At 40.4% G+C, this 16054-nt stretch overlaps 1 protein-coding gene across 1 annotated transcript in view; it reads right to left on the reverse strand.

The window, feature by feature from the left end:
* Window positions 1-1078: 1078 nt before the first annotated feature.
* CAPN5 (calpain 5) overlaps window positions 1079-16054 on the reverse strand; it is an 82125-nt gene continuing 67149 nt past the window's right edge. Inside the window, exons 8-13 of the mRNA XM_063431587.1 lie at window positions 15820-16015; window positions 14991-15113; window positions 10889-11085; window positions 4242-4363; window positions 3657-3793; window positions 1079-3140 (exon numbers count right to left, since the gene is read on the reverse strand). Of these exons, the coding sequence (XP_063287657.1) occupies window positions 2958-3140; window positions 3657-3793; window positions 4242-4363; window positions 10889-11085; window positions 14991-15113; window positions 15820-16015 (958 nt within the window). The 3' untranslated portion in view covers window positions 1079-2957. The remainder of the gene's footprint in view (window positions 3141-3656; window positions 3794-4241; window positions 4364-10888; window positions 11086-14990; window positions 15114-15819; window positions 16016-16054) is intronic.

Consider the following 16054-nt stretch of genomic DNA (forward strand, 5'->3'; position numbering starts at 1 on the left):
TTGAAGATAAGCCCATTGTGCCACATTGACCTGGGTTCTTAATAAAGTTACAAGATCAGTGCATTACGCTCTAGAGAATTCTCCTGAATTCCTGTAAACTGTGACACATTAGCATAGAATCAATAGTATTTGTCAGTCTAATTGATTAGTAATAAGTCATTTAAAACGGTGCCCTACAAATTCTAGAAGTCAGTACGTACGAAATAAAAATTATTTTGCTCAGAGCCCTAAAATCTGTAGAAAGATATTATATAATACTCCCGAACGGTTACAACGAGCGGAACTGTTAATTATAATGCGGAATATGCTCACATTGGGGTACGTTCGATAAATACCAATTTGTATACAAAAACGTTCCAAATTATTTATCTACAAAAATCCCCATGGACTTTAACGTCGCGTCTGTAGATAAGCAAAGCTGAAAAGATTTTCGAACCGTATTGAATTATTTGGAAAGTTTATTAAATCGAGGTCAGAATTGGAAAGTTTACGCTGATGATTTCCAAAATCAGGACTTTTGTTCAATTCCGTGGCAATCAGGATTTTGTGAATTTGCCGCTCTGGATCCTTGTATCTATATGTCCTTGAATGTGTCCGTACACACAAATTTATGTTTTTGAAAACAAAATTCAGAACTTAAGGATTTAAGATTAAAATGCTCTTGAAAGTGTAATTTACTAATTAGATAGCAAAATCTATTTTCCAAGTTTCTGTAGTTGGCAGTTAGAATGCATTAAAAACCTTTTGACACTTTTAAGAACACTGGCTGCAGACTGGCTGTATTATTAGTGGTATTATGCTACCTCTATATACACAATTGTGAGGTTTCCCTACATATCATAGAATCAAGTTCTCCATACGAGCTGCGATTTTTCCTTCTGGCAAAGCTTCATACTTCAAATTAATGTTAATTATATGGTTAAGAAAAAGTCCAAAAGGTGACAAAAATAAAAAAAAATTATATATATATATATATATATATATATATATATATATATATATATATATAGTATTTTTTGCACATTGGCAGAAATATGAAAGAAAAAAAAAATATATATATATATACATACACATATATATATATTGCCACTATTGAAGATCTTTTTAAAAAGACGTAGGATGTCCAGTATAATTTTCTTGTAATTACGATAGGGAGTTTTGGCACTGCAGATTTTAGGCGAGTTATCTTTTCACAATGTGCAGTATCAGGGTGGGTGGACATCAAGTTCCAAGCACAAGCCTTTAATATTTGTTGTATGAGTTTCTGCATTTTAACTCGCTGTGATTATGATCATTGGGGCCTCGAGTTGTGACCTACCTTGCTAGGATAGGACAACTGATCTCATGATGTTCTGCCACCTTCAGCCTGCCAAAGAGTTATGGAAGTATATCCCCAAAAAACATTATTTGGCCAGACTGACTTCAGTCCTTTGATAGTAAATTGATCAAAGGAATCTAAAGCTGGCAAAGGATTGTGAGGATTGTAGTCCAGCAGCTGGATATTTCCCTGTAAATACTTGATATTATAGTTAGGGGTTGCTATAATGATTACTACACCAAGAGCGTCTCTCTCCTAATGTCAAAAACATCCAGTCATTCGAATGCCAATGAGCAAATAATTGAAAGAAAATAAAAAAATACTCCTAATAGATTGGTAATTACACACAGCCATTTAAATAGAGATTTGCTTTAAATTGCAATATTGGATAGTGTTTGGCTCTGGTAGGCATGCAGTTAACATTGTAAAGAGCATTCCTGTATGTATGTCAACTATTTACACAATAAAATATGCGGCAGAGTCCCAGCAACACAATGCTTTGGCATTCAGATTAACAGAAAGATGGGTGGGGAGGGGGTGAGCACACTGGAACAAATCATCAAATTACACGCAAACTCTAACATCGGGCAGATCCTTAGCTGCTGCAGAAATGCAAATCTCATGATGTTTTGCATTCTTAAGGCTGGCCAAGCATCATAGCAGTTGTGGTTCTAGATGGATCTCCCAGCATGAAATACCATGGTCAGATATATTGCAAAAACTATTTTAATAGGAGTATAAAAAAATCTCAACATAACCATATGTCGATAAACTCCGTTAAATAGCCACAAAGCAACATGTACCAATCAGCCACTCAGCCATCCTGTTTGCCTTTCTAAGGGCGCAACTATTTTGCAGAGTCTGACAAAACGCAAGCACGGGTTCGTTCATTTTTTCAGGACTGATCATGCCTGCTGTTGTGAAACACTATCAATATTGCTTTGCAGTTATTATGCATGTAAGATTAATGCCGTTGTCTATATTATACATTTCTAACTTTTTATACTCCATCAAAATGTTTTAACAATGTATCGAACTGGCTTATTCACTAAACTGTGCAGGACCGACAAGGGAACTCTGCGTTTCAGGCCAAAGTAACCGAATTGAAAAAAATCCTTCAACTCAATTTGTCAGTTCAGCTATTTTGCCCTGAACGTGCAATTTAATTCCCAGTTCAATAAATAAACCCCATTAGTTGAATCTATAGAGTATCAAGAGGTTAAAACATAGAAGCTGTTCGGTATGCAATAAGGGAAGTTACGGCTGTGCGTGCCGCGGGTACTTTTCAGGGTTTGTGAACAGTTATGGTGAAAGCAGCACGTACCCTCTGCGCGTACTGACCGCAAACTCTGGACAATGTGGTCTCCCCTTTATAAAGTTGAATACTAAGAAATCATAATTTTAGAATTCCATGCAAGGTATTCAATACTTGCAGCTAATAACTTTGTGTCACTTCATTTGCATACATTGTTGGCATAGTGAAATATTAACCATATTGGCTACAATATAGAAACTTAGAAATGTCATCTACCGGGCTAGAAAAAGGCCCTTGGATGTCCAAAGGCACCGGTTTGGGACCACACCTGCCAGACAGCTCGGTTTGCTGTTAGTTCGGTATGGACTGGGAGATCCCTGCCGCTTAGATCCCAGTGAGGCTACTGCTGGTGAAAAGCACAAGCTGAAGGCTTCCTGAGACATCTGCATTTTCCTTGTTGCTCTTATCTTGGAGCTGGAGGCTGTGCTGAGTTGGTTGATTATTGGGGTCACCGGACAGAACCACTTGACCCATGAACTCGTCTTTGATCACATTGTGGTTCCAAACCTGGGAACGAAATTGGACACACATTGTTAAATTGGTTTGTACACAGGTTTATAAAAAGCAGTTGTTAGACACGGTAACTACCAATAGCTGAAAAAAAATCTGCAGCTAAATAATACTGGCGCGCTCCGGCATTTAATGTATGCACTCTACTCACGCTGGTCCCATGATACAGATCAACACTTTGGATTTTCACTGTCACAGCATCAGTACACACACAAAAAAAACACAACAACAAAAAAACATAAACGTGGCGAAAATGTAATAAAAAAAATAAAATAAATAAAAACATTCAGAGAAATGGTGCACATCCAAAAAAGAAAAACGAGGATATGGTGCAAAAAAAACAAAAAAAAACAACAGATTTAATAAATTGCACCAAAAATTTGCCAAAGCAAAATATCACCAAAAAAAGAAAACGTGAGGGACCCACTCTGAGATTGCCTTGGTACTGGTGGGCGACTGGCTTATTTAGCATTGCCATTTATCGCATAAATACACACACATATTTTACTTTACCTGGACTATGATAGGTTGGCCTGGCTTCTTCCGATAAAACAACCCTTTGACATCAAACTTTGGGTCTAAAGAATCTTTGGTCACTGATGATTGCACTTTGCTTCCTTCACAGCTTATGATCACGTATGGATCGGCTCCTATGGAAAGTGAAAATATATAAACAAAATAACTGTTTACAGAACTATCAGATTACTTTACATGCTTGCATAGATATTCAGCTCGCCCTCTGTCTAGCATTTATCACTTGGCTTTCTAAATTACGGGCTACCAGTCTACTGTCCACCTATTGTGCTGTATCATGGGTCCTCAGCCCATTCCCCATTTTTATACATTTTAATTGTACAGTAGTGTTTAAAAAGTGGTTGAGAAAGATTCACAAAGTGGTTTGAAAGCACAAGCTACTAATCTCTATTGTGAGATCTTCACCGATAGTAACACAATGTACAAACAATACTTCTTTCAATCAAGTCACAATTCACGTGGGTGAAAACCCATTGAGCTGTCTGAGATCCAACCTTCAACTAACCTAACGAACTACCATCACATGGATTAGTCTGGCGATCAGCATCAACTATCTTTACTTACCTCCATCAGAGTCCTGCTTCTTGAGTCCCGCAGCAGAAACCACATGGACCTGCGACACGACCTGTGGGAATCCACACATTCCTGACCAACATGTCCTCTTGGGCTCATCCAATTGTAGCTCACTAAAAAGCACACAAAACAAAGATAGGGTTCCAGTGTATCCAACATTGTGACAAATTAATTCTATATACACATTACAAAACATATAATTTAGCATAGTAATGTAGCCCATACAGAACTTTACTATAAATACCCTTGTGGCTGGCTTTTTCTTGGGTCACCTGTCAGTACTATGTCCATTTACTTGCAATGTACATGCTACATAGAACGTCTGCAAAAATGACATTTTGACTGAATGTGGCCATTAGAGAAAGAAGTCTTGACTATACTTTGAGTAGGTTCACACCAGTGAAAATCAAAAACATACCAATCCTGAACAACCGGAGGGGCAGTATGAATATCTGTGCTGCAATAAGCATGATTGACGATGCGTAGAAGAAGGGGTTCCAGATAAACAAACCTTAACCCCTTAAGGACACATGACATGTGTGACATGTCATGATTCCCTTTTATTCCAGAAGTTTGGTCCTTAAGGGGTTAAATATGTGCAGTAAGCTGTGGAACTTCAGCATTGCTGGAAAGGCCAGCACTAGAGTCATAACGGAGTATTTTACAGACTTTCTCTGATGAGGAGAGACAACTGATTTAAAAAAAAATAATAATTAAAAATTAGACTGTCTCGCAATTGTATTAACTGACAAATGCACTAGTCTGTTCCTATAACTAGCGATGTACAGCCTGTCTGAGTAGGGACCACTATTCAATGCTTAAGCAGTTCTATTTCTAGCGAGGTGTTACCTATTTTGCCTGATCCTCACAAGTTTTGCGTTACACAATCAATCACTTTACAGCCACCGTGGCAGCAGAGCTTGTCTAGTTTAGGCTTTATACCCGATTCGTTCTTTCTGTTATCATTTCAAGCATATAGTTTATCTTATTAAGTATGCGTATACCTGTAAAGCAAATTATAATACAAGATATACTGAAGCATATCTCTTTAATACATAAAAAAGTGCAAGTGTTTTCCCATGTCATGACACTGTATGGAATTGTTTATCTACATTGAGCTTGTAGAAGCTGTCGTGGCAATGCAAGCCTGTATGTTAATACTATGTTGCACACCAAAATAAAGAATAAAAAATAAAAAATTAGACTGTCCCCACCCAACCTCTTACTCATATCATCTTCCATACCGATTATATCATTTATCTACTGAATTGATCGCTTTCCCGGTTTCTTTATATACCGTACTCATAATATGTTGGCTGTTAGAGTATAAAAATGATGCTTGGTTGTTAATGTCGGTATTTTGTTACCATTCTTAGAGGGTTGGAGTTACCCTTTAAATTCAGAGAGCCCATTACTTTGATTAATTAACCCTGGGGTGCCCAAAAGGTAGATCCCCAGATGTCTTAAAACTGCAGCTTCCATGATTCTTTATCATTCTAAAGACATGCAAAGTATCATGGGACACATGCAAAGTATTTGGGCACCCCAGGGTTAGTTAATGAGGTAATGGGCTCTCTGAACTCACTAAAGGTTCTTAGGAAGAAACAAGAGGGCATTCCAAACCAGCAACTTGCTAGTATTGTCTCTCCGTTCAGCACATATAATCTCTAGGTGAAGGTTCCTGGGGGCTGAGCGAGTACTGCACCTTAGCAGGTAGGTCTTCAACGTCCAGCCATTCAATGGGTTCAGGAAATATATTTTATAGACCGGCACCCAGCCCACCTACACCAAGCAAAACAAGTGATGGGGGAGTGGTGTACCTTGTGGCACCCTATCCCTCCATAGACATGGGGTAGTGGGATAAAATGAAAGGGAATTTGACGGAGCAATGTGAGCCAGCTGATGAGCACAGCAACACAGCAATTTATGTTTAAAAAAAGACAGAAGTTCAGTAAGTTTAGTCTTTCGCACATTCTGGACTCCCCGCAACGTGAGCAGATAGACGAGAAAGCCAGGAAATGTCAGGGAAATATGGCATGATAATAGGCAACTGCTCAAAATATAAAATATTGATATCCAGAACACATGTAAAAAGAAAAAGAAAGAAAAATGGTAAGAAAAAAAACAAAATATAAAAAAAAAAAAAAAAAATCCCCTTTAAAACCCTGTATACAGCACATTATATCTATTAGTTTCAATATGATTTGACTTCTGGCTCACTTAGTCATAGGGTAACCCAGTGACTTGTTTTGTCCTGTAACAGATAAATCACTTCCGCTAATATGAAGCAGGGACAGTCATGCCCTCTGCCATCTCCAGGTTACAGAATCCTTCCTGCATAAACACCAGATACAATGATAAAAACGGATTTCGTTCGTGGCGTGGTTTGTGTTTGATATCTAGGATGAATCATATGTTCGATATGCCTGTTTGTGTATGCATTACATTCAGATTTCAGAATCTCAGTGAAGCTAAAAAAAATAAACAAACTGAAAGATAATAAATTCAGTAAATAAAATGATCGTTAATATCATTTCTCTAATCTTTTATAATCAGTAGATTAATAACAAATATAGATGTGATATGTAGAGAATGTGGGCGGCTCTTTAAATAATAGTTAATAACTCAAACAGTTTCATAAAACTAAAACCAAACAAATGATATGGGATTTCGGCTATACTTTCGGTAGGACTGCCCGTGACATTGTATGCCACGTGTTCAAATAACAAACTCCAACCTCCAATCTTACCCAGCCAAACAGCAGCTTGTATCTAGCAAGCATTCATGGGAGTTTTAGTTTGGAGGTCTGATGTTTGAAGACACCTGTAAGTTGAGGGATACTTTGAAGTCTCTTTTAGACATTTACGCTGTTTACAACATTACCTGGCTAACCGGTACAAAACCTTTAGCTTTCAAATAATATAAATTTCCCATCAAACTGACATGAAAGTAAAACCAATACTAACACAGTCAGGGATGGATGTTCAGGAAGTTTAGCACATAGAATGTCCACCTTCTTCTGGGAATAATGGATATAATGTATGTACAAAGCATGCCAATTGTTCATTGTTATCTTTTGTATTAGATTGTGCAACACGTTGAAACTGAAGATATGACTGCATTATAATGATTGTGATTGACAACTGGGTTAGTTATGTTAACCTACGCTCTTGAACAAAACACTGTACTGATTGAAACTGTTAACATACGTTCCTGTACCATTTATACCCTGTATAATCATTGAATAACAATCATACATGGGAAAAAGAAAAAGAAAAAGCTGCACAATGTGTTTTTTGTGATGTGGGTTAAGAGGATAGAAAAAGGTTTCAGAGTTTCTAAATACCCAAAATTTCTCCAGGAAATTCAGGTTAGTAGGAGAAACACATCTGTGAACGAAACACATCTCTCTGACGTCATCCTGGTATGAACTGTTTTATTAAACCTAATTTGATATCTATATTTGAATTGTCCTCAAGAACGGTTTCTGATTCCTGACAGATGTCATTACGACCTAGTGGCGAGTAAAGAAGGGGACCATGGGGAGGTGAGGGGGAACAAACACTCAGGAAGTGATTTGTCAGGAAGTGTTGCTGTGGCCATATGTCCAAACCATTTTCTCTGAAAAAGACCGTGTTTACAGCAAAAAGCCTGAAGGAAATGATTCTACTCACCAGAACAAATACAATAAGCTGTAGTTGTGTCCCTTTAAATAAAACTTCAAATTCTTAACCATATAAGTAAATTTGATGTGGTGAGGATCCACACCCTTTGTAAACTGCCATAATTATAAGTTCTTTGTATCACTGTGTATCAGTGGAGTTCCAAGTCCAATATTGCTGTATATTCAATAAAGCTACCTATTCATAAAAATAACTCAACGGTTACCATAGCACGTCTTGGATAGCAACCTAGGCACACTGTTTAACTTAAGCGACTACCTAATCTAATTACGCTAGCATTTTTAACTGTCTAGCGATCTGTACCCACACTACATACACGATAGACTAGAGCAGCATAAGGATACTCGACCAACTGCTTAAGGCAGATATAGAAGCACTATGTCATCGAGATACAGCTTGATATACGCAGCTAACTGTTAAGCATCAATTACTCATTTTTATTTCACTTTACGTCCATTACCAGAGCCTGCATTACTATGTTTATTATTCAAGTGTTATACTATTATCTATAATGAAGCCTGTTTCTTTAACTTAAAAAAGAAAAGAGTGCAACTGTCTCTCATGCCATGACACTGTATACGAATGTTTGAACACATTAAGCTGGTGGATGCTGTTGTGGCGCTACCAGCCTGTATGCTATTTCTGTGTTGCACACTAAAATAAAGAATTAAAAAAAAAAAAAAAAATAACTCAACGGTCATGCCCAGGCTCAATGATGACACATCTAAAGGGACACTCCAGAGCACTAAAGCACTTTAGTTTGCTAAAAACAAAACAAAAAACTAAACATTATATTTGGAGAGTATGCACTATTTTTTCAGTTTGCACATAGTACAGAATTCAATGGAAAATGGCACTTTTATAAATTAACTTTGTTCCACCTCCTGGTTGTCAAACAACTAATCTTGTTACTTCCTGGTTTGGTTAGATCAGTGGAACTAAACTTAAGATGCAGTAAATGCTCAGAGCACCTGCCTTGCAAAGACTACTCATTGAGCTGCGTTGGAGAGTCTGTGATTGGACAGACACTGAAAGTCTGGGCAGACAAGAGATATGAAGGTTTTGCAAGCTGTGTTTTGATATACCCCCAATGAAGAAATGCATAATTAAATACATGCATGCTTTCATTGAGGCATGTGTACTAAACAGTGCTTTTATTTTGTATTTGGGAAATGGAGAGTCCCTTTAAAGAAGTGTGTATTTATGAAGTAGTAAAAACCAAACTAAAATAAATTGATTTTTTTTTTCCTGTTTAGCCCTAGCAGCAATCTACTAACCAGATTGTAAGTTGTTATAAAATGTCATCTATGCAAAGTATATTGCGAATTTAGAACAATTTCAGCACATGGGTAACCTCAAAGTGCAGAGAAGAAGAACGGGAGATGGAAGATTCCTTATTAAAAGATTTTGCGTGCCCTCCATATTCACCATTACTTTGTTATTTGCAGGCGGTTAATAACAAAGTAATGTATAACTTCTGCCGACATCCCACGCGTTCAGAATTCATTCTGCTTTCTCACGGCTCGCAGCACACTTGTACGTGGAAGGATTTTGAATAAACCCAACTGCCGGATCATTGAAATGTAAATAAATCCCTTTCGCCCCTCTTTAAATTGCTATAAACTGTTGACATGCTGGCACCGCTTGTCTCTATTTTTTGCTTTACAGCTTGACTGGTGTAAAAGGACATATTTCATCGTCATCGTCAGCACGTGCCCAGCTGATCAGTAACTGCTGCCAGAGACACTTTCTATCACTGCTACTTCCCTAATGTTTTTAATTTCATTAGAATATAACAGGTGGGACGGCAGGTAGCAAAGTTATAATTTGCAGATTTTTTTTTTTTTTACAAGTCAATGTCCCACTATGAAACCGAGGGGGACCAGGTCATTATAGTGTGCACAGTGCCTCCTGCTGTCAGTTTCAGCTGCTGCACATAACAGCCCTCCCTACAAGAGTTACAAGAACATTCTGAGTCCATGACCAGACATAATATTCTAACGTGCCATAATTTGTCTATGTCGGATGAATACTAGACTGAAGCCATGCCATATAAGTAACAGAGAAAGTGTTCAATAACTTCGTATTTGGTAATATACCAGACCAGCTTGCACACGGTAAAGCACGCAGTTCAAGGTGTGATTATCTGGCATGTCAAACATATACAATCTTAAAATGTATTCTAAAGATCCTTGCATGCTTGGAAATGTGTAAAGGAAAGGTTTGACTCCCATTTATCACAGGATTCATTTTAATATTTTGGCTCTCTTCTAGTGAGCGTATGGGGCAAGCTTGCTACAAGCGCTTACTGGGTGATTATAGAACTGTCAGAATGCGAAAAAAGCTCCTAGCAGACACTGATTAAACAATGGAATGCATATCATATGCGCGCGTGTAATCTGTTTAACCCCTTAAGGACACATGACATGTCTGACACGTCATGATTCCATTTTATTCCAGAGGTTTGGTCCTTAAGGGGTTAAGGTTTCAATAAAATAGTGTGAACTTGTACATTAAAAGCAGGGCCTGTCTCTTTGGAAAGGCACTGTGTACTGGACTTTGGTGAGCTGACAATAAAATTTTTAATACGTTTACAGTTTGAACAGACACAGAATTTAATGCTTTGGGCACGATCTGTAAAACTGAGTACACCAGCCCAAATATTGGAATTACACCACCAAAATAAAATTGTTACTAAACATAGCTGCCACATTCTATGTCTGGATATTAGAATATGTGTAGCACTGTAGACATTACCAATATACTATTATTATATTATCTAAAGAGCCATATATATTACATACGGTGATATTGTGCCCACTACATAAGCTGCATACTTTTTCTATTGTGGCATTCAAGAGCAATCAACATTTTTAAGTGAGATGTACATATGAAAAATAATACACATTTTACAGAATAATTATGTTTTTTTTTTTTCAATAAAAACGTATTTACCAGCAATTTGAAGGCACATCGGTAAATACTCTAAGGAGGAACTCCCCCGTCTGACCAGGTTCAAATGTGGTTGGAATGATTACGTATCGTCCTTCCTTCATCTCCTTCCGAAAGAAAACGCTCCGGGAGTTGATGTAGATCGAACTGGCCACTTTCTGTTGTGGTGTGTGCATTCTGTACTTGCGATTCAGCTCGACCTGCAGAGAGAAGAGAAGCCAGGTTTATTACTACACAGCATTTTTTTTTTTTTTTAATTCTTTATTTTTGTTGTGCAGGTGGTTACATGTCATCAACGGACGCCACAACAGCGTACTTCAAGGTTCATATCAGTTAGACAGTGGCATGATAAGTCGCACAATTTTATATTTTCTAGGTATATCGATTAAACAGCTAAAATGATAGAGTAAGCTTAACTGGGATACAATGAAATAAAATAAAATAACATAACATGGTTGCTCGTCGGTGCTAAATTTGCTATGCTAGCCTAGTTATAATGCTTGAATCTGTTTTGCAGTTCAGCAGTAGCTAATTAAAATATGGTTGTCATGCTGTGAGTGTATAGGCTAGGAGGTTTATAGGCTAGATAGTGGTTAACAGTGCTAAGAGTTGCCTACAGTATAGAGTCACATCGTTAGGCTCTCTAGACATGTTAATGCTCTGCTGTGTCATTAGGTACTAAGTGTAAATTTACCAAGCTAGTGTACATTTGTAGGCGTTATAATCAGGCTCATTGGATTATGTATGGGGTTAATAACCTGCTGTATATGCTTCAATGAGCTACATTAACTAGCATTAAAATGTGATGCAGTCATAAGCTTATTGAATTTGCTCAAGGTAGGTCTCTGAAATGAGCCAGGAGGCTCCCTCTCAGATAAAGTCCTGGAAGCAGGGAGACAGGGAGCCAAAATTAAGACGTGGGCCCTCCTTATGTGTTGTGTGTTTGAGAGGGGCACATACATTTAAGAGGAAGTTCCAGCACCCCTGGCTCCTGGTCTCTTATCAGCCGACTCTCGTCATGGGTATCCCTGTGTTGGGCAGCTCAGTGAAGTATGTCAGGCTTGGAAACAGGTGAGTGTAGTCTTGAGGCAATGCTGGGCAGGGGCATTGCATGGTCGCTCTCCAGCCCCAGGTCTTGTTTTGGGGGCCATGTTGCTTTTTACGGGCCGGAGGGGTGAGTATTCGTTTCGCCTCTGTACCAGGGCAGTGGGTCGCCGCAGTGGCTGCTGGTGTTACAGCAAGTACTGTGGATGTTCCGTGGGTCCCAGGCTTGGTTTTGAGTGACTGCGTTTTGTGTGCAGCTCTCAACCGTTGCGTTGGGGACTTCCAGCCTCGCAGCCATTTTGGGCCCTTCATCCGTGCTTGGACTACAGGCATCCGTCGCTTGTGTATTGGCGGTGGTGGAGGCGAGTGTTCGTTTGGCTGCTGTTGGGCATTGAGCTGCATCCTCTCCTCCAGGTTGTGCCAGAAGGTTGCGAAGGCTCTGTCCAGCTTGGCCTCGATGTCTGCCCACACTGCTGCAGTGTCAGGGTGCCTCGTGGCATCCGCCATGTTGGCTAGGTTGGAGGCTGTGCCCATAACTGTAGTCATTCTGTCCTTCCTGTGCTGTGGGTGAGAGTGTTCCCCCAGGGTTGGACCGGGATTACCCCCACCGGTCCAGAGGGGGGGGTAGCAGGGTGTCTGCTCTGCCTTGTAAGCCCCTGTGCCTCTCAGAGCTGGGAGGTCGGCCGCCCCTCCCGCCCGGTGGTCAGCAGGCCGCATGGCTCCGAGTGTGCCTCTTGTTGGCTCCAGTCGAGCTTCTGCCGTCGGTAGTACCTCGCTGCTCGGTTCCGAGGTAGGTAAGGCTGTAGCAGGTTTTTGTCTGTTTTAATTCAGCTAAGAATAAATCGCTTTTCTGCCAATGTAGTGAGGAGCTCATGCAAGTCGCGTCTCTACAGCTTGGCGGTCAGGCCCCGCCCCCCACACAGCATTTTAATGTGTTAGAAAAAAGCTAGAATCACTCATATTAACCTCATAACCTGATCAGCTTGTATTACTCTTGAATTCTCCAAATTCTTTTCACGGAACGAAAGAACCATTTGTTCTGGCCGTTCTCTGTGCTCAAATACAATACACATATTATCCTATGTCTGGTTCTTTAAATATATAGAAGTTACGGGGGGCAGGGCCTAGCCGCCGAACTGACTGGTCGCACCAAGCGTGAGCTCCAAGTGAGAACCACTATTAAGCTGCCTTTTCCTACCCCAAAAAACGATTTTTAACGCTGGCACGCATCGGGATTACCCGGAGCACCAACCTGTAGTTTTTTTGGGACCTACAGGACGAATTATACTCGACAGCACACTGCGGCCTACCAGCGTCCGTGAGCGTGGGAGAGGCGGCCGCTCTCCCTGCTGACTGGCCTGCTGGAACAGCTAAGGTGGTTGGGACCCCCGTTTCTCCCCCTTGCCGGTGGGGGTTATCCCGGCACGAACAAACAAGCTTGACTCTTATGCAAAGCAAAATACAGCGCAACCCCTGACACTCACGCTCTGCTCTGACACCGAGGACAAGATGGCGGCGGCTGAGCCTGCTGCAAAAGCAACACGCCTTCTGGAGACCTTTGAGGAACGACTAGAGGCCCACTTCAGAGAATTCTGGCGGAAGCTGTTATGTAGAGGGGCAAAAGCTACAGGAGAGCAGCGGAGAGAAGACAGGCAGTCTAACTTATCTCCCGACCACAAGTACCTGATGGCTGACAAGCGCCGGAGTCCACCAGCGCCTTCTAAACCTCAAAAGCCATCAAGTAAGGCGGCACACTCATGCATTACCAAATCGCAGAGCTCAACTGATCGGAGATCCTCTCTCCCCCCTCGGCGGAAGCAAAGCACTACAACTCCCCCGAAACCCACAGGGGCTCACACAAAGCCTGCAGCTGCTGGGGGCCCAGCATGGAGGTCCGAGACTTTGACCCATCAGACCCCTCTGGGACGCATCGACCGTAGCCGAGTGAAGTGGCAACACCTGCAATCAGGCTTCCCCATGGAGGCCCAACGCAACACTCACCTCCTTGAAGGGAATCTCTCAACAGACGCCCAGCTGCTCCCTCACAGGTCGGGAATTGGGTGAAGATCCGAGGTGGCTTACCTACCGAACGGTGGACTCCTGTATTTACTAATATTAGCATACTCCCGATGTTATAGTCCAATCTCCACATAGCCTACTCTAGAGTTGCACTGTTCCTGGGCTCTCAGCCCAACCCCCCTCTCATGGCATTGATATTATACTTAGCAAGCACAGCTCCAACCTTTTGAGTTAACTTATTTTTTACTTACTAATTCATGTTTATTCTACAATACGGTTCGGTTTAATTGTTTTTACTAATCTACCTAGCACGCAGTGAAACCGTTTAGTCACGAAGACATTCTTCACCTAGCCAGCCAAGTGTTATGTTGCACTGTTACCCCAAATATAAAATTTCGTGCTGTATTCTCAAGATGCATAATATTATCTCTAACTGTTCTCAATGTCATCCTACATGTATCTCTGTATGTTCTACAGATCCTTGCGTCTGCTGTTGTGGCAACGCAGGATGTATTGTATTCTCAAGCACGACCAAAAATAAAGAATTAAAAAAAATATATATATATATAGAAGTTACTTTATCTCCACATCATGTTCCCTGTGTTATTACCCATCCTGTCACTCCCTTACTCAGTTTGTATTTTACATTTACATCAGATTTTTTAAACTATATTTCCATCCAAATCACTGCATCTATTTTTTTTCAAACACTGAAAATACATTGGAGGGTAGGGGGTAGAAGGGAGGGTATAATAAAACACACAGGGTCAATGACTAAAATGAACTTTTTAAAACTTTTTCTGTGACCTATAAACATGTGTCTGCAACACAGAAAATGAACCATGAAACAAGCAGGATTTCAAGCGAATGTACAGATCAAAAGAAAGAAAGATGTATATAATTTGATCAGCTGTGTTCACGTTTCTGTTGTAGCTCATTAACATGGTTATATAACTCATTCTCCTAACGCAAGCTACCGTGTTGCACAACAAACTTGATAATAACAGATAATCCGCCCATAACCAATCAGACTTCTCCTCACCTGGTGAACATCAAACCCGATAGCCAAGTTTTCAAACTTCCCGTCCTTTTGAGTTGTCCGTTTGGTTTTCTGCTGAAGGCAAATGAGAACCTCATCCTCCGGTTTCTTCACATCGAACACAAACTGGGGGAAGAAATAGAAGGAATTTATCTTCAGATCAGTCACCCGGCAACACTAAATGAGATGCAGAGGGCACTGAAAAAGACAGAAACCCTAACCCCCACTGGGTGGCACTGTAGGAGACATGCTCTGCCACAAGAGGGTGTTGTACGAGACAAATACCTGCACAAGGCCCCCCGCCCCCCCCCCCCCTCCCACTGTTAAACAGAATTGTTTACCACAGGAGCAGAGAGAACAACCTCCTCAGTGGAGGACTATCCCGGATATAATCATTCCCCTACAAACACTGGCACATTTTACATTGTGGTATACAGGTCGCAGAACTGATACTTTTTTTTGTTTTGTTTTTTAAAAATATGGCCGCGTGCACATATACCGTAACGCAAAATGGCCAAATCACAAAGTAAAGACCCAAAAATGTACTTCTATGCCATATTATTCACAATGTTATTTGTAAATACTATCACAGATGCCCATTACAGCGCCATCTAAAGCCGTGTTTAAGCATGTCTCCATTTAAGTGACACAAAGTACCAATGATTTGCCCACTAATATGGAATGCCAACCCGCTTGGCTTCAAGTCAAAACCACTTGCAGCATATCAATGCACACAATAAATAAATATGTACTTTACAATGACACTACATGCGCTCCAACGAGTATTGCTTTATCCAGGGTGATAAGTGGGCTTTGGCTGGCTCAGTCTCACCTGTGGGTTCTGGAGGTAGGTTGCCTTATAATTCACACAGCCACCACAGCGGTTTTTCAGCGGGTCGTCATGTTTGACCCATGCACTGGTCAATACGGCTTCCTCCCAAGTCTTGTGGATGCTGAGATATGAAGTGTTAATAAGCCTGCACATAATGATATCCGTGTAGTGTTTGCAGAAATCTTCAAACGTCATCCTAAAATAAGCCAGAAGTTCCGTTATGAATTATTATGCT

The sequence above is a fragment of the Pelobates fuscus genome, chromosome 1 (assembly GCF_036172605.1).
Source record: "Pelobates fuscus isolate aPelFus1 chromosome 1, aPelFus1.pri, whole genome shotgun sequence".
NCBI classification, from domain to species: Eukaryota; Metazoa; Chordata; class Amphibia; order Anura; family Pelobatidae; genus Pelobates; species Pelobates fuscus.